Source organism: Phodopus roborovskii, unplaced genomic scaffold (assembly GCF_943737965.1).
Source record: "Phodopus roborovskii unplaced genomic scaffold, PHOROB, whole genome shotgun sequence".
Lineage (NCBI taxonomy): Eukaryota > Metazoa > Chordata > Mammalia > Rodentia > Cricetidae > Phodopus > Phodopus roborovskii.
Genome location: NW_026126576.1, coordinates 1,518,140 through 1,545,683, shown reverse-complemented (window position 1 = coordinate 1,545,683; position 27,544 = coordinate 1,518,140). Strand labels below are relative to the sequence as shown.

The 27,544-nt window shown below is 43.0% G+C and overlaps 1 protein-coding gene across 1 annotated transcript in view; it reads left to right on the top strand.

The window, feature by feature from the left end:
* Nucleotides 1–2,885: 2,885 nt before the first annotated feature.
* Nucleotides 2,886–27,544, top strand: part of Frmd4b (FERM domain containing 4B) — a 177,105-nt gene continuing 152,446 nt past the window's right edge. Inside the window, exon 1 of the mRNA XM_051203522.1 lies at nucleotides 2,886–3,206. Coding sequence (XP_051059479.1) covers nucleotides 3,045–3,206 — 162 coding nt within the window. The 5' untranslated portion in view covers nucleotides 2,886–3,044. The remainder of the gene's footprint in view (nucleotides 3,207–27,544) is intronic.

Here is a 27,544-nt window from a genome sequence, read left to right as displayed (position 1 = left end):
GCTGGTCTGGCAAACCGTGTCTCACTTTCTAAAACGTTGTCCAGATCTTGGGTAGGGGTAAGGGTGAGGGTGTGGTGGCTCAGTGAGTCAAGTGCTTTTATTACAAGTCTGAGGACCTGCATTTGGATCCTCAGCACCCAAGTAACAACTGCCAGGTGAACATGAGTATCTGTAACCCCAGAACTGGGAGGTGGAGACCAGCCAGTCTAGCCAAGAAGTGAGCTCCAGGGTAGTATGAGACCCTGTCTGGAAGAAGGTGGAGGGTTTGGGAATATAACTCAGCCAGAATACCTATCTGCCTAGCACGCACAGGCTCTCCATTTAAACTCCAGTACTACATAAACTGGATGTAGTGGCAGCACTTTCTTATATACTTGGCACTTCGGAGATAGAGATAGGAGATCAGGAGTTCAAGACCATCCTGATTACATTGTAAGTCTGAAGCCAGTCTGACTCCATAAGCCCCAGATGGAAGGAATGATAGTAATGTGGATGGTGATTGAAGAGAACTTCCACATCGACTTCTAGCCTCCACATGAGCAAGCATGGGCACACATAAGCACGCACACTGAAAAAAAACAAAACAAAACAAAACAAAAACAAAAACAAAAAACGAAGGGAAGAAGGAACGTTCTCTTAAGCCCTGTCTTTGAAACTTTGAGTGAAAATGTCCCAGGCTGCAATTGACTGCTGACATGAGACCTGATCAGGACCTGCCAAAGTGTCTTGAGAGCATCTTTCCTCAGAGGACAGTGTCACGAGATGTTGGTAATTGACCTGTTGGGGGTGTTATTCTGGTATTCCCTAGGCTACCTGACATTTCCGAGAACAGAGTCAACTGCATCGTTAAAAAAAAGATGTGTACCCGTGGTTTACTATAGCAGGCCTTTTTTTTTTTTTTTTTTTTTTTTTTTTTTTTTGTAGTTCAGTAACTTCCCATCAGCAAGGTGACATTTCTTTTCCAAATTATGCTCCGTTCATTTTATCCCAATTCAGTAAAACCTTCTCTATCAGATTGTGTGTAAACACCATGACTATTATCCTGGTGAACTACTGCCAGAATGTTAATACGAATGGGCAGACAGGCAGGCAGGGTTACTGCCAAGAAAGATCAGCAGCTCTCAGAACAGTTGTGCCTATGACTCTTACAGACCCCCAAGCAAAAATTCTTTTAAAATTGTTCAAATACAGCCACTTTGAAGCCAGCAGGGTTTTTGTTTTGTTTTGTTTTGAGGACAGATGTCTGTGTTGTTTTGAATGCTTGTGTTTCGCCTGGATTAAGATGCTAAGGGCACATTTGAAACCTGAAATGGAGCTGATGGACTGACAGTTAATCTGGCCTGAGGCCTCAGGAGCTAGTTTGGAAGAAAAGCTTTGGCATCTTACCTCTTGGCCACTTAATAGCAAAGATGATAGTGCAGGTGTGGATCCACCAATGAAATGCTTGCCATTGTGCAACAGGTGAATTCAAAGAAAAACACCTGAGCCTATCTCCATCCTGAAAGCTGGTGCAGTGAGTGGGGGTTTTGTTATTGTCATTATTTCTATTGGCATATATTAATTATATGTCATAATGGCTACGTGTGATATTTCATGCATGTGAAATGTAATTTGATCATACTCATCCCCATTACCCTCTCCTGGCTCCCCGGCTTGGTGCTGGTCCCCTCTCTCTCCCAGGCATCCCCGCTTATGCTCTTATGTCTGCGTGTGGATGTGATCCACTGGGTTCAACTGGGGTGGCTTCTGAGCTGCAGTGATCTTGTTCTGAGAAATGGGATAGATTCTGGGGGCCTGCAATGTACAAACATTCGAAAGGAAAATACAGACTCGGGATAAGTGGGACACCTTGGATTCAAATGCCTTACATGGTACCAGTTCCCTGGGAGACTTCAAAAAGCGTGGATTGTCCCACAGCATCTTGAGCCATGGGACAATTTTTATTTTTCTCTTTATTTACTCTTTTCTTATTTGTTTTTTGAGTGGCATGCTCTCCATGCTGGTTTGTGATGCCAGCTGTAGCTAGGCTTGTCCTGAGGCTGAATATTATTCAAACCGATCAGGATCCTCTTTCAAATCTTCTAGTCTCCCAGAGAGTCACAACTAGACTCTGTTTGCAGAGGACCAAAAGTGCCTTGTTTTCCACTGAGGCCACATTTGCCCAGGAATTGGACCCGCAGAGGTGTCAGGGGACTTGCTTTGCTTGTGGCCACAGGGGGCTGGCATTTATTTATTTAATTAATTTTTTTTTATTTTGGAGACCCTCAAGTCAGGAGCAAAGACAGTCCAGAGACATGGACAACAGTGTTGCATTGAAGCTCTCCATCTACCTTCAGTAGAGCCAAGAAAACATGCACAATTTCCCCCAGGGGTGAAATCTAAAGGGACATGCTACTGATTTTTTTTTTCTCTCTCTCTCTCTCCTTCCTTCTGCTTCTGTGGCTTTCCCAAAAGTGTTTACCAGGGAGGTGCGGACAGAGCAAGATGCAAGGCAGAGAGCTTACAGAATAAAGGGGTCCCGGAGCTCTCTCTCTCTCTCTCTCTCTCTCTCTCTCTCTCTCTCTCTCTCTCTCTCTCTCTCTCGTCTCTCTCTCTCTCTCTCTCTCTCTCTGTGTGTGTGTGTGTGTGTGTGTGTGTGTGTGTGTGTGTGTGTGTGTTGTGCGTGTGTAAGCCCTCAGAAATGCAGCTCCTCACTAGGCCTGCAAAGAGTAGCTGGGCTCTACTTGCAGCCCTGTGCCCTGGAGCAGCGCTGCGGGGAGTCCTCACCAGCCAGGGCTTCCCGCGCCCAGGGAGCGCCCAGGGCTGGCCTGGTGGAGCTTAGGAAGCTGGTGCTGCGGGCGGGCGGGGTGACACACAGCCTCCTCCGTGCCAGCCGCAGCCGTTGGCTGGCGGACGCCCAATCCTGGGGCATGCCGCCCCAACCTGGCTGGGACACGCAGTGAAAGGCGAGTTTAGTGGCAGATCTGACCCCCTTGGGTTGTCGGCTGCAGCAGAGTGGAGCGCCCAGTATCTGGGACCTCAGGGTTGGAGGAAAAGCAGCGCCAATGGCTTCAGTGTTCATGTGCGGAGTGGAGGACCTGCTATTCAGTGGCAGCCGCTTCGTGTGGAACTTGACCGTGTCCACGCTGCGGAGATGGTACACCGAGAGGCTGCGGGCTTGCCACCAGGTGCTGCGGACGTGGTGCGGGCTGCGGGACGTGTACCAGGTGAGCCTGGGAGCCCACGCCTGGGGCCATTGCGGGATGCTGGGCGCTCAGCCCGGAGCGAGTCCACCTGTATGATTTCCTAGCCTCGGGCTTCAGATATCTCTGTTTTCAACTTCTAGCGGGTAGCTTGGTGTTGGAGCCAAATCCTCAGCAGCTCTAGCTAACGGTGGCCTGACATTTTTCCCCAGTTGAGTATGGGGGCACTTGCGAGTTAGTCCCACACACACAGCAGCAACAGACATGTGTTCCAAAGTGATGTAGATGCCTGCTGGCACTAGTAAAGGGGGCTGTGGCTTTGCAGCAGAGCGTCTGTGGAAAGAGACTTGGAGGTTGAGAGGATTATTTCTATTTCATTTCATTGGGGGTGGCCATTTCAGGAGCTATGATTTCCCATCATTGCTTGCTGTCAGAGCATGTGTTAGTGAATTTACCTTCCGCCTTCTGATTTTATTGCACTTTTCCAGCAGGCAGCTCCAGATTGCAGAGAACAGTTAGGAAAAGCTGATTCTGTGCTGTGTCGACTGGGGAGGAAGGACAGCAAATTCTGAGCACTTTGTGGAAGGCTGACAGGTTAGGGAAAGGAAGGGTGGCTTGGCCAAGTGCTGGAAAGCTTAGTCTTGGATTTAATCCGTTACACAACACAGCCGCTTTATTACTTTGCTGGCCCCATCTTGCAGGCAAAATCTGTAGCAACTTTGCCCAGTGAGGAGACCATTCCTCTTCCTCTCTGGGACTTGCTTGAATTTTTGTATATGGGTTTAAAAATCCTCTGTTTTTAGTTATTAATTCCTTTAAGATAAAATTTAAAAACTATATTGTTAAATCCTAAATATTTCACCTGTGCTTGTTTCCTGGGTATGGAGTAGTTTGTTACTTTTTTTTTTTTTTGAACCCCCTCACATGTAACCTCACCCATTCCTAATAGGGCTGAAATGTATCTGTCATAGTGTCTCCCTCATGTGACCCAGCTTTGATTTTTGAGAAGTCATAGTCTTCCATCCGCCAGATAGAATAAAGGCCAGCTCAGGACAGACTGAGAGTTCTGAGGAATGAATGTTCTCTTTCCATCCTTGTTAAAACATAAAGAACATTTCAGCCTGTGGTTTCATGGCTCCTGGTTTGCCTAACATGTCTGATTTTATGCATTTTGAAATGGAACCAGCAGGACACAGTGAAAGCCCTTGGTAGGCCTCTGGGTCTTGAGAGCATTAGCGCACTGTAGATAGAGCCCATCTGGCCACAGGAGACTACACCCCTGGCTTTTGAGAGCCAGGCATGTGTCTGTCTTTCAGGCCTTTTGTTTCTTGGGAAGCACTCACTCAGTTTTGTTTATAGAGTAGGCACTTACCTCCTGTGCAGTGTGCCTGTTCTTTCTAATATTTGAGGAACTTTCAGAAGGAGAGCACAAATACCGTAGCCAACCAGGCAGGCTCTGTGCCCCACTAGCCATGGATTTAGAGGATTTGTGACTTACTGCTAATGCTGTTACTGAACAATTTAGGAATGAAGGTTCCAAAAGCCCAAGAGTCTTTGCTTCTCTAGAAAATTGATCAATTGTTCTTCTTTTTAATTTTGAAAATGGTTTGTATGAATAGAGTCATGAGTGTGTGGGTATGCACATGTATGCAGGCATATGTGGTACATATGCACATATGTGTGGACAGAAGTGTCGCTCCTCAGCAATATCATGCACCTTAGTTTTGAAATAGGGTCTCCCATTGGCCTGCAGCTTGCTATCCAGTATCTCAGATTGAGCCACAGACCCAATTGCTTGGTTGTTTCTTAAAGATGTTTTGTTTGTTTGTTTGTTTGTTTAGTTCTGGGTGTGGAACCGGAGACCTTGGTCATTGCAGGTGGATACTCTACCTGTGAGCTCAATTGCGAAAGATCATTAAAAAAAAAGAAAGAAAGAAAGGAAGGAAGGAAGAAAGAAAGAAGGAAAAAGCAAATAAAAAATAAAAATGCTTCTCAAATGCTTAGCAATAGCATAGTGATGCAGATTACTTAGACTGAAAATAATAAAGAAAATGATTTCTACCCTCAGCCCCTGAGATAGTCAATGGATGAATCAAAGCTCTTTTTGCGTGGGACCATGGGGAAACTAACCTTCCTATGCTTCCCTCTCATCCTCTGTAAAGTGAGGAATAGAACAGTACTAATTAAAGAGGTTAATAAGAGTTCATTGATGTGTATAATATTTAGCACACAGCCTAGAGCTTGGAAAGCATTCAGTAAATATTACCTGTTCTATCATTTAGGATTTCTTTTTTATTGTGATGAGACGCCTAAGTCAAAACTAGCAGCAGGGTAAGAAGCAGTGACAGTGACACAGCGTACAGCTCTACTTGTAGAATAAATGTGAGGTGTGGTTTGATGACGGCCCTGTGCTTATTTCCCAGCCTGGTTACGTTCAGTTATTGGCTTATCCTCAACAGACTCCTTTTGTCCTGCCCTCTGCTAACTGTGGCAATTCACCAGACTTACAAAACAACACAGCCAGAAAGAAAGTGAATTTTTTATATCCACCTACCTATCAGAAAATCCTTTGTATCCTCTGGGCTGCTAATGTAGGGTCTACCCACCCTGATGCCATGTACTACCACGATGCTATGTACTAATTGGCACAGAGAACAGGATTACTCTCTATGCATTCTCATTGACATGATATGACCCAAAAGGAGCAAAAATTATTTCTGGGAGAGATGCAAAAATAAATAAATAAAGGTTTCTTTTCAGGCTGTTATAGCTCACTAGTAGAGCACTTGCCTGGCACATTTGAAGCATAATAATATATAAGGAAATTTACAGTGTATGACATTAGAAGTGAAAGGGGGAGTCAGTGAGCTGGCTCAGCAGGTAAATGAGCTTGCTCCCAAGTCTGATAGCCTGATTTCAATCCCTAGAACCCATGCGGTAGGATGAGAGCAGACATACAAGTTGTCCTCAGAACCCCACTCATACACATGGCACCCATCTACTCACATGCAAACACAAATAAAGAAATGCTTTTTTTTAAAATGAAGAATGAGTTGATGGCCAAACAAAAACATACATTAAAATAAAAGACTCTTTAAGGTTATAATAATGAACAAAAGGGTTAAGAAACACCAGATTGACTGACTGGCGTGTAAGGCAGTTTTTGAAACTGGGAATGAGGTAGAGCCCACTGACTGACCACATATTTGCTTGGGTTAGTCCATGTCTGATGGATGCTCTGACAAATACCTGAGAAAACAACTTAGAAGGGGAAGGATTTAGGGCTCAAAATTTCAGTCCAGGATGGTTGGCTGGTCCCATTCTTTTAGGCCTGTAGAAAGGCAAACGCATCATAGTGGAAGGCCATGGCAAGGGAAAGATGCCTATATCATGGTAGCCAGGATACAGAAATATAGAGGACAGCAGCACGGAAAAGATGTGCCCTAGGCATGCTCCTGGTCATCCATTTCCTCTGACCAAGGCATCCACCTTCCACAGATTCCATTCAGTTATGAATCTATCCATGGTTTAATCCATTGATTATATAAACCTTTCCTCAAAGCTCTGCCAAACAAAGGGAAGGTACAACATTTGATTAAAATGCAAGCATGGGCTGGGGCAATGGCTCAAAGGGTGAGAGAAGTTGCTATGCAAGTATGAGAAGCTGGTTTCAAATACTCATAATGTATGTAAGAAATGGGTGAGGCCATGTATGCCTTTGGGTAATTGAAACAGGAGGATTACTGTGGCTTTCCGGCTACAATTCTACTTCCAGGTACAGTGAGAACCTGTTTCAGGGAAAAATGGCAGAGAGTGACAGGGCAGGACACCTAAAGCCCTCCCTGGTCTTCAGGCATGCACATGGGCGCATGCACACACACACACACACACACACACACACACACACACACACACACACACACACGCACGAATGCACACACGCACGCACGCACTCTTTAAATGCAATCAGCTATGTCTCCACATAATGGGAATCTCAAATCAAACATTCTCTCAATAAAAAGATTATTCTTCAAGATATGTCCAAAGATGAAGACACAAACACCTTTTAAAGTGTTTGTGCTGCAACTATTTGAATTGAGTTTTGGGGCTCATGATAAGATTACTTGTATTGGTATCCTAAAATTCTCAATTATAAACTGTGCAGAAGAATATGCTACCATTCTACCCAGTATACTGCTGAGCACACCAAGGTCACATATATTACTGAGCCCATGTTTTTTTTTGTTTTGTTTTTTTGTTGTGTGTGTGTGTGTGTTAACATCTTGTTGATTTTTTTAAGGTGCCAGTTTTCTTGCTTCTAGTCTCAATGGTCTTGTTTGTGAAGAAACCCAATGCTGGATCACTCTAGAGAGAGATCAGGGTGGGGCAGGAGCTATCCATTACCTGAAATATCTGGCAGGCCCCTAGGGTGTTTTGTTTATTCATATACTACACTTGAAAGACGATCCTTCACCTATTCATAAAGCAGTTGGCAGTGGTGCTATTGCCTGGCTGGCAAGGCTGGGAAGGCATAGTTTCCTTGGAATTGAACACTTCCTCCACTTCTAGATGCTGGAACAGTGAGTGATTTAATTTGCCAATAAGCTATGAATAATGAAGGTATTTACTATAAGGCATTTTTGTAGCAGTGGAAGTAAGTAAACAGCAGGAAGAGAGGTCCCCTGAGACTGTTTGACAAAGACCCACTGTATAAGGGAAGACTGAAGTTTGCTCCAGGTACCAGACTTGAGAACCCACCTTTAATTTAGGCAAAATTCTCAAAGCTCATCTGTCAGCTGCTTGTCTGTCCTGCTCAAATCTCTCCTGGATGGCATGCCTCATCGTCATTCATTACCTTGTTCGTTAGTGTTGAGGGAATATTGTTGACAAAGATCAACGTTTTTTGCTCTTTGTGAAGTGTGGCATGCTCTAACAAAGCCCTCAGTTTGTTACTTGGAGTTAGATGTTCCCCTCACCAGAGTCCCCAAGGTAGAATTTCCTACAAACCTTGAATGGAGTCATTGCCTCCAACAGGATGCGACTTGAACTGAATCTGGGGTATTTAAGTGACTAGAAAGGCTGGATCAGCTCCTCGGGGACAGGCAGCTGGCACAGAAGAGAGAAGGCACAGCATTTAGGACTTGAAGAGTCTGCAGGCTCCACTTGACCAAGCCTGACCTTGTACAAAGTACTTCCCCCTCTGACCCTCATTTCCTCCTGGGTAACAAGGAAGTGCTATAACTAAGATCATGAGATATATTCATAAACACTTGACTCCTTACAGGCATAAGAAAATGCTTGATAAAGGCCGACTGACCCTTGGTTATATAAAACCCTTAGCACTGAGCTCAGAGTGTCTGTGATGAAAGGTCACTGACAGTATTGCTATTAGTTTTATACCTGAGACAAGCGGTATCGAAATTAAGTTCCCATCTTCATTGGGTAAATGTTCACTAAGAAAGAAGGCAAGAATTCCTTCATGTATGGGTTAGATATAGGGTATTTAAGTTTTCTCTTCTAGTGGTCCCATATTCTTTTAAGCCCATACATAAATCTAGGAAGCCATGGGCATCTTGTAGTCAGGTTTTTGAGCTCATTTCTCTACGATGATCCTCAGAGTGCCAACACTTAGAGTTTTGTGTCTCCCTAGCTTGATTGAAAATAAGCCTTGTGTCCCCAAGACAATTCTGCATCAACTATTTGGTGAGCTCTGTTATTTTAAAACACATGCACTTTGCTTGCTTTGACCCCTCATTTTATGCTCTGGAAACTGGTGTGCCTTCTGTTTTTATGAATAAAGTTTTATTGTCACACAACCATGCAGTTACCCATCTGTGGCTGCTTTGACAGTACAGGGAGTAGAATGGCCATCTGTGGCTCAGCTGCTTAGAGTTAAATGACTGGTACAAATCTGAAAAAGCTTTACCACCTTCTCCTTTATAGAAAACATTTGCCAGTCTCTGGAGAAGAAACAAAATTTTAAAAATTTTCGTAAATAATGTTAAGGAGGAAAAAGTCCACAATTCTACCACAAGAAAAACAAAACAAAACAGTAGAATTTGAAATATTTTTCTCATCAAAAACTTAAGGGACTGGGCAAATGGCTTATTGGGTAGAGTGCTTGTTGTGCAAGTGTAAGGATCTGGATTTGAATCCACAGTACTCATACAAAAAGCTAAGCCATAGCAGGACGTACTTGTAACCCCAGCATCGGAAGTCACAACTTACTGATCAGGAGCCTAGCCAAGTGGCAAGCTTTGGTTCAGTGAGAGACCCTGTCTGAAGGAAATAAGAAAAAGCAATAGAAGAAGAAACCTTATGTCTTGCTCAGGCCATCTTCCCCCAACCCACAGGCACTCCACCCCAAGTGCATACATAGTGCAAAAATTTAAGGCTTTAATTAAAAGAATGTTCAAGATAAGTGCTCAGCTTACTTTTACAACAGACAAGAGTAATCTGAATGTCAGACAATGGAACACTTCCTGGAGGAGGTGATTCCTGTGCTAGTCTTTGAAGGACAAGTAGAGTTTTGCAGGTGAAGGGAAACTGATGGGTGTTGTTCACAGTAATCCAAGTTACCAGGAAAGTATAGTGCTTTTTAGGGTCTGGGAAACAGGTGCACCGCCTCCAAGGGACTTCTGTTACCTCTCGCAGGTCATGGGTAAGAACAGGCCCACAATAGACCCAACTCACCAAAAAAACGAGAGCCATGCTGGTGCAGATTTTGTTGCTTAGCAATCAGATTCAGATCAATAAGCAGGAAGGTTATCATTAGGCCTGTGAGGATTGTTCCTTGTATAGGAGACCAGGAAGAGGGCAGAGTTAAGCAAAGAGAGGAGTTCAGTTACAATTCACGGTCAGTGAAGCCACACCAGACCTCACAGGGTAGCTCTGAAGCCAAGAGTTATCCTTCAGTGGGACAAGAGCACTGGCTTTCCCCTCTTACCCCATTAGTCCCTCGTTGAAAGTGGTCCTTGAAAGCTGGGCTACCCTAGGAAATGGCAACTCTCTTTAAAGGAAGGGCAATTTCCAGACGGAGCTGAGAGAGCTGTCAGTTCCCAGTGCTCCCAACAGCTGAGGAGGATCAGCCTGGCAATACATCATAGCATCTTCTACAAATGCCTCCCAACAGGTGCTGGACCCAGGCCGAGACTAAATCAGGGCCGGCAGGAAGGAAGTGCAGGGTGAAGACCACAGGAACAGGAAGATGTAGAATTCAGCTATTAAAAACTGCACAACCTTCAGAATGGCGACTTGACAGCTGCCTACCCTCTGCTGAAGAGACTGGGTAGCCCTGGGATCAAGTACTAGTTACTACTAACTACTACAACTAACTACCAACTAGCAGCATGAAGCTAAGATCCTCATCCATCCTCACTCTGAAAAGCAAAGTGACCTTTACTTTTCTTAGCCCATTACATAACATAAATATATTTTTCAGAGTCATAGCATTTAAGGTCAACGAATTTAGTCTCACGGTCTTTAAAATACGTTTGTGAACTTTTCGTCACACAGCTTGGCAAACACGAGGTTAAGAACGGACTGTCTTGCCATTTCAAACTAGTGTTTGTTTTTCTCTTTCCGTCATGCAGTATAAAAAAAAAACTCCTTGTTCACCCCCTGCTTAGGTTTATTCTGAACGTTATATTTTGGTGTCCCGACTGGTTGTTATGGAAGAGCTTGCATGTCTCAAATAAGGAATAAGATCTTTGGGTCTAAATTTTATAAGTAAGACCATATGACTTCCAGTATGGAAAGAAGGCAAAAATTAAGTCTTTGTTGAAGACAAGAAATTATTGAAGTTTCATGTGCAATTCCATCGGCATCATGTATACAAATGTGTATGTAGTGGTCATCTTGAAATAAACAGTGCTGTGAAAGAAACAGGTAAACACAGCAAGTTCTCCAGTCTCCTTCTCTTACAATGTTCCAACGCCTTTAGTCAGCTGAATGTTGGGTTTGGGTAGAGCTTTTGCTGAATAGCTGTTTTCCATTTGATTGGTGCTTTTTTGAATCTGGCCATCTGAGTTGGACTATACTATTAGGCATTAAACTCTGTGTGCTTGGCTCTTCACACAAACAATATTTGGCATTCAAGAAACAAGGGGGAAAAGCAGCTTTAAGAAGCCAGGTGATTGCACACACCTGAAATTGGAGCACTTGGGAGACTGAGGCAGGAGAATCATAAGTTCTTTTGTTTTTGTTTTGTTTTATTTAAGCACCCTGGGATACATATTAACTTCCTGTCCAAAAAAGGAAAAGAAAAAGAAAAGTTGTGTAAAAATACAAAAAGCATGTGCAACTCTCAGTAGTTTTAAGACAGATTATTGATATTTTTCCAAGTTGTCCTCAAACATTTTTGGTGGTGTAATGAAATTACAGAGTCAGATGAAATCTCCTTCATACTTCCCCCTCCTTTCCTAGAAATAGTCCCACCTAGGGGTACAACAGCAGCAGAGTGCCTGCTCAGCATTTTCATGGTCCAAGGTTTGATTCCGGGTAAAGAGAACGTTTGTCTATAATCCCAGCATTTAGGAAGCTAAAGCAGGAGGAGCACAATGACTTGAAGGTCAGAACTTGTCTCTACAAAGACAGGCCAACTTAAAGAATAATAATTCTTCCCTATCTGCTTTTATCTATAAATGATAGATACACTTACGCCACGCCACATCTTTGTCAAACTTACATGTATATGTTGTGCCATCCTTCTCCTGTATTTTTTCTCACAACCCATTTTTGGAATGCATCTCTAAGTCCCATTAGTCAAGCACTGCAGTGATGAATATGCCCATCTCTTGCTAAGGGATGTCAAATCCTTCCTAGTTTGTCAGTGTTCTAATGAACTATAGTAAAATTAGTCTGTTTGTTTCTTCATGACGCAAGCAGGAGCTTCTCCGTGGTATGTATGGAACACAGGTATCACTGTATGCTCCTGCATGGTGTATCTTTGGCTCACCATAAAGACGTCAAGAGTCCATGCCATTTGTTTTATGATGTATTACAGTGGGTGGCAGTGCTCTAGATGACTCAGCACAAGGCCTCTGGGCACCCACCCTTGTCTTCAGTGGTTGAACAGTAAAGAACCTATTATGATCTGATTGGTCTAAACAGATCCATGAGTCTCTTATTCGTTCACTCCAATGAGTTGGAAGAAAAGCTGGGAAGTGGTATCTAGAAATTCAGACTTCAAGAGTCCAAATTTTGACCTCCAGGTGATTGCTCAATCAATAAAATGCATCTTTGAAAGCTCAAGGAATGGGGTTCAATCCCAGAAGCCATATTTTTGTAAAAAGTATGAGCACTGTGTCATGTGCTTGTAATCTCAGCACTGGGAAGGTAGAGACAAGTGGATCACTGGGACTCACTAGCCAGCCATCCTAGTCAGTGAGAAACCTTCACTCAAAAAACAAGGTGAACAGCACCCGAGGAAGGACAGCTGAGGTTGTTCTCTGGTGTTTAGGCATGTATAGACACATGACACACGCATGAACCCAAATCCTAACTCAGTTATCATTAGCTGTGTTGAGGTCTCTGAAGCTCAGTTTTTCTCTGCTGTAAATGTGGGCAATGATAGTCTCTTTTCCCTGGAAGATTTTCCCTGAGATTATTGTAAGAATTTAATGTACTGCTAATTAAAAACATTGTTGCTTTTATGTGGATGGATAATAGGTATTAGATGGAGGACAGCTAGAAGAATGGGTGAGTGGTTGGAAGTTGATGGGGGCTGGCTGGCTAGACAATGGATAGACAGTAATTGATGGATAGATAATAGGTGGATGGATAATAGGTGGATGTTTGTTGAATAATCTTCATATACTCATGGCTCTCAATGTATAGTATAGACTTTGTAGCTTCTAAAATATACAGAAGCCTTGTCTCTCTTTCTCTCATCATCCCAAATGAAGAACTACAGTCTTTATGACTTTGGAAAGGGGCTAATTGGCCACTGTGTGGGGAAATGAGGAGAACATATTTGATGGCTGTTTTCAGTTAGGTTGCTCAAGTCTTGTTGCTGATGTTGCTGATGTTTTATTCAGGGAAGGCTAAATGCTGACAACTTGTCTTATTTTATCTCCGAACAGAGCTCTGACTCTATTTTTCCAATTCCTGAACCCTACTCTAAAGGACTCTGAACCCTAGATTCCCATTTGTGACCATTCTGGCCCTGTTGCTTTTCATCTTTCTTGGTAAACTGTCTGTGTTATTAACTTTAGATTTTTTGACTGCTCAGAAGACCCAGATAACCTAAGTATCACACTGACCTTGGGTAGTGGCCAGCAAATATTTTTATAGAAATTAGTTTGTCTGATTAAAATGCAATAAAATATTCATTATGTAAGTGAGAATAGGACCTTTATTTAAAAGGGAGGGCTAAAGTGCTAAAGCTCTTGCTGTATAACCTAGCAGCATGAGTTTGGTCATTGGAACCCATATAAGGTACAAAGGGACAGTTGACTCCCCTGCTGTTTTGGAATTTTCACCATTTCCCAATGGTGGGAAAGGGGTTGTTGAGCTGGCTTAGTCAATGATGTATTCGCCTTGCAAAACCAAGGACCCAAGTTGGGGCTCCAGAACCTGCATTAAAACAAAACAGCAGCAGCAGCAGCAAGACAGGCATGGTGTGTGCACTATAATCTCAGCACTGGGGAGGCAGACACAGGCAGGTCCCCGGTGCTTACTGGCCAGCCAACCTAGCCTACTTGCCCTACCAGTAAGACACCCTGTCTCAACAAAACAAGATGGACATTATCTGAGGAATAACTGCTGGGATTGTTTTCTGGCTTCCATATATGCATGCAGCTATACATGTGACTGCACACACATGAACACGCACACACATAGGGATTACATTCATTAATTCAGTAACCCCAACTCAAGACTAAATTGAGTATAAAAGAAAAGTGCCTATCCTCTTCAAGCTTCCTTTCTAGTTGGTTGACTCTTTCTGATAAATTCAGGCTTACATTTTGAGCTGTCTGTACTCCTTGAATGATCTCTGCATCTTAAACTTGCTACACACATTTCAACCCTTGGTCCCTTCGCCCAAACCCTCTCCCCTGCAGATGGCAGTCCCACCATATGTCAAATTATCTCTGCCTTCACACTGAACATCAGTTCTTCTCATCTTCATCACCACAGCTCTGGGCCAGCCTCCCTTCCTGTCTTAGCTGGACCCTAGCAGCACCTTCCTGATAGGCCCCTCCTGGTACCATCTTTCCCTGAAGCCTGTTTTCAAACTTAATACCATAGAAACCATTTCAAAGTAGGTTAAAACAAGCCACTGCCCTGTCCAGCCAAGGTCTCAGCCACTTCAGAACACTAAGAAGGAATTGCCTTTACTATCACAGAAAGGACTTGTGCAATGAGTGCTCCCATGATGCTCTTCCCAACTCCACCCTAGGCCCAGCCAACACACCCATCTCTGGGCCTTACCTTCTAATTCTGTCCCCTCTGCCCCTCACTGATGCTGTCTTGCTGTCCCCCAACATAACCTCCAAGTCTTCACCCTTTGTAGTGTTCTCTTACAGCCTCATTCCCTACCTACCCCACCCCCACCCCAAACAGTGTACAGTACTCTTCTAACTCACCTCCTGAAGGTCAATTTTTCATGTCACCTACCCAGAATGCAACCCGTTGTCCTTCCCTTACCCACTGTATTTTTCTCTATAACAATCAGTGTCTCTGGCTTTATGAATCTCTTCATTGATTTGCTCATTTACGCCATTCAGGCCAGGCATTAGTAAGAGTAGACAGGGACTTCACTGCGGTGTCCTCTGGAGCAGTGCCTGGCACTTGTTGTCAGATGCACACATGGGTGTGCTTGCTGTCCAGGGGAGCTGTTTGGATTCTGGAAAGCCTTGGAAGGCTCATACAAGAAGAATGCCTTGTGGATTGGTATTTGCACATGTGTTTACGATTCTTCATTATTGAAAGTATTGAGTCAGTACTAGGTCCTAGAGAGTACATTTGTGTGACTTCTCTGATGATCATTTCATGAGGGATGTGTGTTGCGGCGGAGTAGACAGGGAAGCAGGCACATCAAGGACTGCTTTGAAACTCACCCATGACCAGAACTCTCTGTGCCCACCGGCGGCTGGCTGCCCTGCAGCCCTCATCAGCTCTGAATGCAAGTGATTGCCATTTCCTGCCAGGCCTGTGGCTGGGCTCTAGAAGGTGTTCTGTCTTTCCTGACAGATGCTGATGATTGTCTCAACCATTAACTTTCTTTTCTTGGTGTCTTTCACCATTTGCCAGGTATTGCTTTCCCATTGGCCCCTCTCTCTCCCTCCCTCCCTCTCTCTCCCTCCCTCCCTCTCTCTCTCCCTCTCTCTCTCTCTCTCTCTCTCTCTCTCCCTCTCACCCACTGAAGCTAAGGGTGGTAGGGCCTGTTATTTTAATTTTATTTTATTTACTTGAGTTCTTAGGAGTAAAAAGCAAAAGTGAGTCTCTCTGTCTTTCTCTTGGATTCTTAGTATTAAAAAGCAAAAGTGAATTTCTCTGTCTCTCCCTCTCTGTCTCTGTCGGTCTCTCCCTCTCTGCCTCTCCCTCTGTCTTTATTAGTGTTTAATTAAAAACTTGCTTCGCTTCACTGTTAGCTGTGTGCAGGTGTTTCCTAATTCTGCAAGCACAGGCCATGTAAAGAGACTCTGACCCCGTTTAATCATCAACCTCAAATAATGACAGAATCGTAATCTCAGGAACAAGTGAAATGCTAGGTATTTTGCAAATATTTACTAACGAGAGGAATACTTGGTAAATAAGCTAACACCAGTGCCATGCTACAGACCCTTATCTTGGGCTTCTGCAGTCAAATGCTCTACCACTGAGCTATACCCGCGACGCACCCATGGACTTCTGTGATATTCAAGGGTGCTTTCTTCCATAGGGTTGGTGAATATTAAACTTTCAAAGCATTGGTGCCAAATAGAAAGCAAGCCAAGTTCAGAAGAATTGGCTGTTAAGTTCTTTTTGGAAATGTATTTTATTAGTGAACGCATTTTCCTTTAATAAACTTCAGAAGCCAATTTTTGGGAGGCAGTTTCTGGAGTCTGGACAATGTCCTTTGTCTCCTACTCAGTGCTGACAGAATAAGTTTTTCATGATCAGATGCCACAGTAGGCTGTAAATAAAGTTTTGCCATACTATAATCTGTATATTGTGTATATTGAATAAATCATGCTAGTGTGTTATCTTCCTTTCCTCTATATTTTATATTTTGTATTTGTATTTTTAACTTTACTTTCAGCCAATGTATTTAAATGTATAAATGAATAAATTGTGCAAGTCTAACATCTGCATACATGTGAAATAAGTATAGAAACGTGTGTTCATGTGCATGTGTGCCATGTTGGTTTGGTAGTCATTGAAACCCAATGCCCTACATAAACAACTTAAGGAAGGAAGGATTTGTTTTGGCTAACTGTTCCAAGTCCATTACAGTAGAAGGTCTGGAGGGAAGAACAGCTTGCTTCTCGGCAACCAGGAATCAGAGAACATGCCTGCAATAGCTGGGTTTCTCCCTTTTCCCTTTGGATTTTACCTTGGGCCCACAGCCTGGGATGGTGCCACCTACATTCAGGATTGCTCTTCTCCCTTTAGTTAATCCCCTCTAGAGATGCTCTCACACACACTCGGGGTATGTCTCACCAATCTCCTACACTCTTCTCTGTGCAGTCAATCTGATGATCACGATCAACCACCACATGAGTGTACACGTGACTGTCTTGAGTTTTCCAGGAAGTAAAAAGCATGCATGAGCTATGCTTTCACTAAGCATAGCTGTTACCTTCTTTTCCTTAGAAGCATCACTTCCAAGCTTATAGCATGACTGAAATAGTGGTGAATTCCAGGCCAGTATGCAATCCATAGTGAGATACTACCTCAAACAAAACAAGGTCTGTGGTGTATATCAATAATACAGTTACTTGCCTAGCATATACAAGCCCCTGGGTTTGAGCCCCAGCACCCCCAAGACAAAGACCATTGTCAAATTCAAATGGAAGGATACATCTGACTGCTTAGAGTAGTGGAACAATGTCCTAACGAGAACTCAAAGTTCTGCCCTACTAAAACTTTTTTTTTTAATTTTTTAATTTTAAAAAACAAAAGGAAAGGCATTCTGGAAAAGATATTCTCTCTTCTTTCATTAAAGTTAAATTACCTAAAATGATAATTAATGAAGATATTTTGAAACAGAAAAAGACATACTCTTCTCTAGTTCAATTTAGTTGTATGCAATCAAAATGTAAGATATGTCCCCCTTTGCTAGGATATCTGAATCTTCTTCGAATCCCCCAAGACAGCGCCCCTTACCAGCAGGAAGTAGTTTGGAAAGACACCCAAATTCCAAAATATTGTGTATAAATGTTTGTTTTCATTTAATTGGACTTTGTTATATAAAATTAAATTAAAAAATTATATAAAAAAAAGAAAAAAGATATGTCCCCTTTGATATATCTTTGGGGGGAATTATTTTATTGCTTCATTATTAGCAAACCAAGTGGCAGTCCTCTTGTGTTATGGTTAGTATAAATGTCCATTTGACACAACGTAGAAGTACTTGTGTGGATAAGGGGTTGCCTAGATCAGTTACGTTAGTGGACATGCCTATGGGGGACTATCTTGAGTACATTAACTGATGTGGGAAGACCTGCCCACTCTGGGTGGCACCATTCCCTAGGCAAGGGATCCTGACCTGTGGAAGAGTAGAGAAAGTGAGCTGAGCACAAGTAAGCATGCATGAATTCTTTGTTCTCTGCTTTTCACTCTGAATGTAATATGATTAGCTGTTTCAAGTCCTTGCCACCTTGTACTCCACACTGGCATGGGCTCTAACCTGTAATTGTAAATTGTAATAAATCCTTTCTTCTCTAAGTTGTATCAGGGTATTTTTAGCACAACAGGAATGAAACTAAGACACTCTGTAACATGAGCTCACTAGGCCTAGAAAATAATCTGTGCTATGTTTTCAGGTAAAAACAAAGTATGGTGTGTGTGTGTGTGTGTGTGTGTGTGTCTGTCTGTGTGAATGTTTTCACACATCCATATGGATGTGTATAAATATGTACATTTATATAGCTATAAATGTAATCCATGTGCATTCATGTACGTGAGTTGATAGGGTTAGAAATGCACATGCCAAATCAGTATATGTGAATAAAGGGAGGAATTTTCATATTTTTTTTTAACTTTCATGGTTCTGAATTTAAATTTGTGTTACAAGAGTGTGTACATGTCTCATATAACTTTCTCTTCAGGACCTCTAGTTCCCAAACTCAGAAGGTCCAGGAACAAAGACTTGTGAGTTCAAGGCTAGCCTGAGCATTATCAGAGACTTTGTCTCTACAAAACAGAAAAGAAAACAAAAGAAACCTATTTTCTCTAGACTGGTATGTAGACTGTTTCTGGAACAGAGATCCACTTGCACAGAGCCAGAATGCAATAAAGCCTCCAGTGTTTACATAGTATGTCTACTTAATAATGACAACAACTAGTTATTATTGATTTCATTGCTATAGAGCAGAAGTGAACATTTGTGCCCTTTTGAGAACTATAGAATTATCATTAAAGTAATGTATAATAACTAATTTAATTGTTAGAGGTAGGCGTGACTTACAGGTTAAAGCTTCTTTAGTGTTTCTCAATGATGTTTTCTAAACATACCATGACCCACATATTACATTATTACAACATGAATAATGTTATGGTCTCATGAGTGATGGTCTCACTCATAAAGCAATGAGACTATCCTATACATGTTACCCTGAAGTCTATGACTTGCTTACTAATACACCTTGCATACAGTGGTGTCTTATTATCCCTCAAACTATTATATAATGAGTACACCACATTTTCATTAGCCGCATATTGATGGGTATCCATGTTGTTTCCAGTTTTTAATCGAGGCAGTGCTATGGTAAACATTCATATACATAAGATATTTGTGGTCGGATTTCTGTAAAATGAATAACCTGAAGCAGTACTACTAGAAGGTTTCTGGTTTTCCAAAAAGACTGGACCAGTTTAGACTGACATGTAGTGAACCAAAATCCTAGCCAGTAACTCTTGATTTATACCAGTCTGCTGGCCAAACTGTATATTTCTTGTCTGTCTTCATTTTACCTCATTTACTAGTAGAGCTTTCCAATTAACAAGGCTTTCTTAGGGGCCTGATTCTTGGAACAGTGGAACTGTTCTTGCCTGATCACATCCAGGAAAGTGTATTCTGCCTTTGACCGTGGTGTGTGTTGGTTTATATGTTTCAGAGCCAAACCTGAGAGTGAGGTTTAGTCTCTTAGAAAATGTTTGTCAAATTGAGTGGAAGGGAGTTTTGTTGCGTGTTAAAGCAGGTTGATATAGAGCACTGGGGCATGTCCAAGGGCAGAGTGATACACCACGCTGCCTTCATCACTCTTCCCAACTGCCCTTCTGGTAGTGCCCACCAGGTGAGCGGCAGAAAGGCCAGTCTCAGTATCTCTTATGCTGGCTGCCAAGGGTCCAGGCTGACCCTCTGCCCCCTGAACCTAGTTAGGCTAATGCTTACAATGTTTCTAAACCCCTGATTTGAAATAAATGCTTTCCCATTGACTGCATATAATTTGGGAAGCTATGGAAACTTTGAGGTTCAGGGCCTAGGTGACAGATGTTAGCTAACAGGATCAGGCCTTAAGGGTTGCACCCATCTTCCAGTCTGGCCACCATGTAAAGAACACCACATGCTCCTGCCATCATGTCTTCCCCTGTGAAACTGTGACCCAGAATAAATCTTTGTTCCCATGAGTAGCCACCCTGGGATATTTTGTCATAGTGATAAGAAAATTAACTAGTACAAAAAGCTTGGGAATCAGAACCAGAGATGTGGGAGGTGAGACAGGCCTAGTCATCACAGTTGTGTGCATAGCATGACGTCATCGTGGCTATTTAGTTTCCTAGTTTTCTCCTTCCATGCTCATTTTCCAACCCTGCTTCTTATAGCCACTTCTTACCCTGTCACCTGATAAATCTGGTTTGGTTCAGAAATCTTTGATACCTCCCATGCTTCCTAGGAAAATCCTGGTCTCTGAGCTAGGGTTTCTCAACTTTTTCAGGTCTAAGAAATCATAGAAGATGGTAGCATCTCCATGGCACTGGTACAGGGATGGATGTGACCATTGTTGGTATTGTGGCTATGTGGAAGACTCAGAAGGCCCATAGCTAAAGACCCTCAGAGCTTGTGATGCTGTGTTTGAAGCTGATCATAGTGCCTTTTACTGCTCTTCTAGTGGATCAGAGTAAACATATGGCCTAAGGCAGGCAATGAAAAGCTTTCTGTTCTTCAAAAGGGGTAGGGTGGAGATCTCACGCCTGGAAGGGTGGCAGCCATGTTGCAGTTATGAATGCCTACTTGCAGAACACATGCTAAAATAGAAAAAACAGAAGGAGCTTGAGGCCTCCAGTGTATTGCTAACAGTAGAACTCACCAACTTTGAAACTGTCTTAGCCCTGGAGTCTGAGATCAAAGACCTCTAGTCGTCAAGCAACTGCATTACTTCCTGTTTTCCTGGCTGTGACCAAATCCCTGGCAAGGAGAAAGAGGGAACACAGTCCATCGTGGTAGGAAGTCACAGTGGCAGGGGTATGAAGGGATTGGCCACATTGCAGTGAAGAATGGTGCTCAGCTCAAGCTGTCCTTTACCTGGAGTCCAGATCTTCCCACCCCATTTAATCTACTCTAGATAATCCCTCACAGAAGTGTCAGAGGCTTGTCTCCTTGGTGTCAAGTTCACAATCAATATAAACTATCGCAGAGACTTTCCACTTGGTTTCATTGTTGTTACTGCAAAAAAACTTTATGATATAATAGCCACACAAGACTGGGACTTAAAAGATAGTCATGCAACAACAGAAAGAATAAAAGAGCCTCGGGACTGGAGAGATGGCTCAGTGGATAAGAGCACTGGCTGCTCTTCCAGAAGACCCAGGTTCAATACCCAGCACCTACATGGCAGGTCACAACTGTCTGTAACTCCAGTTTCAGGGGATCTGACACCTTCACACCAATGTACATAAAATAAATTTGTTTAAAAAAAAAAAAGAATAAAAGAGGCTCAAAATAGGAACCTCCCAAGAAAAGTGATCAAAAACTGGAGATGTGCCCATGAAAAGGAAATGTTTAAGCTCAAAGGTAGCTAGATGGGTTGAAGTGGGAGGGAAATGTTGATGATATGAAGGTCCTTTGTAGGAAAGTGTTTGGGGCACTTTACATGTGATGTCCACTGGTACTTCTTGGTTGGTTAAATGTTAGAGAGAGAGCGGGGAGATTCTTTGGGCCAGTTCTGAGGGGCAGAAGAGCATGACCAGTGGGAACCTGCACCTGGAGCCCTGTGGAGGCTCAGGTGCTGCAGACCTTTCCTAGCTTTGTGACTCTATGTAAATTGAAAAACCAGCCAGGTATAGTGGTGTACACCTTTTATCCCAGTTCTCAGGAGCCAAAGGCAAGCATATCCCTGAGTTTGATGCCAGCCTGGTCTACAGAGTTCCAGGACAGGTAGGGTTACACAGAGAAACCCTGTCTCAAGAAACAAAACCAGCCAGGTGATGGTGGCACACATCTTTAATCCCAGCACTTGGGAGGCGGAGCCAGGCAGATCTCAGTCAATGAGTTCAAAGCCAGCCTGGTCTACAAAGAGACTTCCAGGACAGCCAAGACTATTACACAGAGAAAATATGTCTCAGAAAAAAAAAACCAAAAAACAAAACAAAAAACCTAACTAACAGAAAAATCTTTGCGCTTCCATTTTCTCACTTACAAAATGGAGATAGTAATAAGAGTCCCAACATCAAAGGTATTACAAGGTTTATACTGGGTAATCCCTCAAGGTAGAGATAAAGACTAGTAGAGACTAGACAGGGTAGATCAAAGTACTACATAAGTGTCCTTCCTAATCTTTTTAAAAATGTTTATCTATTTATTAAGTGTACAGTTTGCTATCTGCATGTATCCATGCAAGACAGAAGAGGGCACCAGATCTCATTACAGATGGTTGTGAGTCACCATGTGGTTGCTGGGAATTGAACTCGGAACCTCTGGAAGAGCAGCCAGTGATCTTAACCTTTGTGCCATCTCTCCAGCCCCATGTTCTTCCTAATCTTTAGTTATCATTTAAACCTATGTTCTTGGCATTAGTCACTCAGTAGTATAGTCTCCGCTACTACACAGTCTGATATTACTATATGAAGAAGAACTAGGGCTAGTGAGATGGCTCAGTTGGTAAAGGTGTTGACTGCACAGGCCTGGCCATGAAATTTCAATCCCCAGAGGGCACATGGTGGAAGGAGAGAACTGATTCCTGCAGGTTTTTCTCTGAACCACACACACACACACACACACACACACACACACACACACCACTGACACACAGAGAGAGGGAAGGAGAAAGGGTAAGAGACAGAGCAACAATAATTCTTAAAAACACCTAGCTGAGAGTGGAGTAGCAGGGATGGAATCCCAGCACTAAGAAGAAGGCTGAGGCAGGAGGATCACAAGTTTGAGGGCAGCCTGGGCTACAAAGTGGGTTCCAGGACACCAGGACACTGTAAGTACAGAGTAAGTCTCTCCTCAGGAAACTGCCAACAAGAAGGAGGAGGAAGACAAGGGGGAGGAGGAGACCCATAATACCATGTTCTGGTGAAAATAAAGGACAGCTAGACCTCACTAGTAGTCGTGTAAAATGATAGATAAGACAGTTGGGGTAAGGGAACTATTTGGCAGTTTCATAAAAAATTAAAGGCATATCTACCCTATAATCTGTTTGCCCAGCTCTTGCATATTTATTGAAGAAAAGTAAATGTATGTACATATGTCTGAGTGTACACCACACACACACACACACACACACACACACACACACACACACTTGGTTCAGTGTGTGAAGCTATGCTTCAAAGAACACATTTCTGTAATCCAATTTATACCAAATTCTAGAATAGAAGAAATGTATCTATGTTGCTGTAAATCTGGAGAGTGTAATATTGTCAGAGGAAACTTTCTAGAAGTGTTCTCTATCTTGGTAGCTGCTTATACCATGAATGTAATACATAGGGTATGTATGTATGTCCTGGGTACAATTTTTCATTTCTGTGTGTGTGTGTGTGTTGATGCACAGAGGTCAGAAGAGGAGGCTGGGCATCCTACTGTATCAGTTTCTGCCTTATTTTCTTGAAACTGGGTCTCCTACCAGACTAAGAGCCAGGCAGGCATTCAGACAGCCCCAGCGATCCCTCTGTTACCAACTACATAGCACTGCAAGTGGTGGTGTGTGACTGTGCTCTCAGTCAATGCCAGATTGCTGCTACACAGTGAGATCCTGGGCCAGAAAACAGGGAAGGGGGGATGGTATAACTCAGTATCTTAAGACCTGGTAAGGAAAGGAAAGTGCTTCTTTCTCCTGAGGGGGTGACACTCCTGGGTGACCAATCATTCAGTGATATTGAACACCCATTTGCAGATGGGAGAAGATCTGTCCTCAGCAAGATGTTCTAGTGAACAGGGTTAGCAGAATTAGAAAGTTGTCACCTTGCAATCCTTGATTAAATAAATGACCTTGGTCATTAGTGTTCTACCATAACAGATAGACTGTCCTTCCAATGCAAGAACATACAGGCTACAGGACCTAGGAAAGAATCCTCGTCAAAAATATCCAACCAGAAACAGAAGCCTTTGGGAACCACAATAGACAGGAGAAGTGTTTTAAATGACATGTTGGAAACACAGTTGGCAAGCTTGGGTGACAGGAGAATTGATGGGTAAACAGGTGCACCTCATCAGCAAATAAGTAACAGGAGGGGCACCTGTTGATTAGCCAAAATCTAAGAGGAATGTGAACCAAATATGGCATCTGGTTTTAGATCTTGTTTCCAACAAAGTTGGGGAGAAAAGGAGGCCAGACATGGTACTATACATCTTTAATCCCAGAACACTCTGTAGGTAAGGGCAGACAGACAGATCTCCATGAGTTCAAAGATGGAATGTTCTACATAGAAAGTTCCAAAACAGCCAGGGCTGGCATAGTGAGACCCTGACTCAAAGAGAAAGGGAAAGAGAAGAGGGAAGGGAAAGAATTGGATGAGGTGATACGTGTGTTTGACCCCAGAACTCTGGAAACTAAAGCAGAAGGATCTTGAGTTAGAAGAAGCCAAGCTGTACCACATAATGAGACCGTGACTCAAAACTAAACAAGTAATTAAAAATACTAATCAATTGGAAATATGAACTCTAAACCATTTGAAGATACTGAGGGTTTTTTTTGTTTTGTTTTGTTTTTTGTTTGTTTGGTTTTGTTTCTTTTAACCACCTGGGGTTACGTCCAAAAGAATGCCGTGACCTTTTATGTTGAAATATTTACAGATGCCTGATGTCTTAGATTTGGTTCAAAAGGACCCAGAGGACAAGAAGGAGGTGAGCATATGATGAAGTGAGTGTAGCCAGATTGAAATGTGTGTGCAGAAACAGAATGGACACAGTGTATGACACCAGTCTGCCGCTGTGTGTGTCCCTGACGTCTTCCTTCGTGGAAAGTTTCATTTTGGGCAGGAATAACTCTAACTGAAGGCCAGCCAGCCTGGTGGACATAAAGAGGACCCCTGTGTCAGAAGAAGAAAAGGAGGAAGAGAGAGGAAGAGGAAATAGTTTTCTTTTCAAAGAATTGCAAATGGGCAGAGAAAGTAGAAAATGAAACAGAACAAAAACTCCACAGAAAGACAGGAAGGAAGTGAGCTAGGAGGCTGTGTGGCCAGCCCCTTTCTTTGCACACTGTATAGGCAGCAGCCTCTCAGGAAGGTGTGGCTTGCGACTTTGGGTGCAGAGTCTGTTTTCTTACCACCAGTGGGGAGGCTCCTTGCACTGACTTCTCCCAGTCTCAATTTCCTGTGTGTAAAATGGACTTCAAACAGGTTTTTTCAAAGGCTTTTTTCTCTTTATTTTTCCAAACATGAGGCAGTTACTAGGTTTTACAGAGTTTGTGCCCATCGCCTGGAAAGCCACACGTCCCTTCGGCTCCTCACTGTGAGATGGACATGAAAACCCCACAGTGCCTGCCTCTCTCCCTCAAGCTTTTCACCTCTACTTTTCCATTTGTGGTTAAGAAAGCAAGAGAATCCACCCTGCACGAAAGACTTCCCTCTTTTTCTGCCTGGAGGAGAACATGAGTAACAGATTTTTCCATCGGAGCTGTTTTTCCTGGACACGGCGTACCCAACGGCCACACATGTGATCTCGGAGAAACCTTAAATAAACTTTCAGTGTTCCTTATCAACCCCAGCTTTAGTAACGAATGAATTCTCTTTCTGTAGCTGGTGACTTTCCTTTTTAAACAGAAGCTCTTTTTCATTCAGTGGCTTCTGAGAGCTTTCCAGGTTCCTCCTGGTGTGGCCCTGAACATAACGGGTATGCCCCGTGCTAAGTCCCATCCCTGTAGCAATTGCCTCTCTCCATCGCACCCAGCATTTTCCCTGGCCATGGTCTTTGCCCTCTCTGTCATGACTTCTAGCTGTACTTTGTGGATTTTCACTTTCATCTGAAATTATCTTGTGTATTACTTGCCTTTCTATTCCTTTCCTGTCCTGAATTTCTCCCCTGCTCACTCACTGGTCTCTATCACCCTGCACGATGCCAGGCAAAGAGAGCCACATTGCCAGTGTGACCCTGTGCAAAAGGAAAAGACCCAACTCCCTATTCAACAAGAGTCAGGCATGGCAGAGTCTGTAGTGCTCACACTTGGGAGGCAGAGTGGGAGGTCATGAGTTCAAGGGAAAAAAAAAAAAACAAGGGCTGGAGATATAGTTCACAGGGAGAACATTTGCCCAGCATACACACAGTCCTTAGTTTGACCCCAAGCAACATAAAGTAATAATACCAGTAGTATTAAAAACTATAATAAAGAAGCCAAGCATTAAACCAGGCATGAGGTCCTTCTGGGCCTGGGATCCTGTGGGACCACAATGTCACTCTGAGTACCCATGATACCAGTTCCAGTGCCTAACACCTTATGAACACCCAAAAGAGTAGTCCTTGTAATGAACAAAAATTTAGGGGGTAGCATGATGCGTTCAAGTGCTGCGGTCACAGGCTGATTACAGTGGAGAACAGAAGACAGTGTATGCAGAAGAGTTGCTGGTGCCAGACAGTGGTGAAGTATCATATCCAGTGGCCATTGCTCTCCTCCGAAGCCACAGTCCAATTGGCTAAGGTTAGAACATTATATTTTCAAAGTTGATTTCCCTGTAACAGCTCTGTTTTTATTTGGTGCCTGAGTGTGATTGAACTGAATTCCATTAGGTCTAGAGGCTGAAATCTGAAAGGAAATCTTCCTTGCTTTTTTGCAAAGCTCACTACACTTAGCAGTACAGCTCATCTCAGTTACAGCAGATGGCTTGGTGCTAGGTTAAGCCACTGGTTTTGGAAGATGGCAACACGTTGCCTGTTTTGGGGTTTATAGTGCATCTGGCGTTTGCCTGGCATGTGAAATCTTCGCTGAAGCATGTAAAGGATAGTTTAGTGATGATACAAGGACATTCTATATTCCTTAAAAAAAAAAAAAAAAAAAAGGAGAGGGAGGGACCCTAAGGACCAGAGAGCCAGAGAGCTGACTCAGCAATTAAGAGCATGTGCGCTCTTGCAGAGGACTCAGGTTAGGTTCCCAGCACCAGCAATGGCAGCTCACATCTGCACATCTGCACAGCTAAAGGTACTGCACCCATGTGGTGCTCATACATAGTGCAAAGAGAACACTCATAGGTATAAAATTTAAAAAAAATTAAATTTTTAGAAAAATAAGACCCTATATATCCATGTTTCCCCATGAACTGTTATGTGTATTTTCCCTTATTTTACTTCCAGGAGCAGGGAAAGTCCCCAGTATACCTGCCCGAGTTCACTGAACAGGTGAACCTATAGCTGCACAACAATGAATATCTGACAGCCTTTTCTCGCGTCTTCCTTTAGATCCACTTGAGGATGTCAGTTCTCTTCCACAGGGACTCTGATGTGGATTGGACATTTAACACCCTCAGTCTTCATGTGTTGGAAGCTTACTTCCCAAAACTCTGTGGCAATGGTTTTTGGAGTTGGGGTTTTTGAGTTAGGATTGGATGAGGTCATAAGGGTGGAGTGCCAATGCAGTAGTACTGATACTATGCAAAAAGGGAGAGAAAGCCAAGTCAGCAAGCTTGCTCTGTCCATCTGCATGTGATATCCACATTGTGATGTGTCAAGAAGGCTTTTAACAGATGCCATCCATGGCCATGTCCCAGGACATCCCAGCCTCCAGAACCATGACATAAATCTTTATTTTTGAAAATTACATATCTGTAATATTTTGTTATAA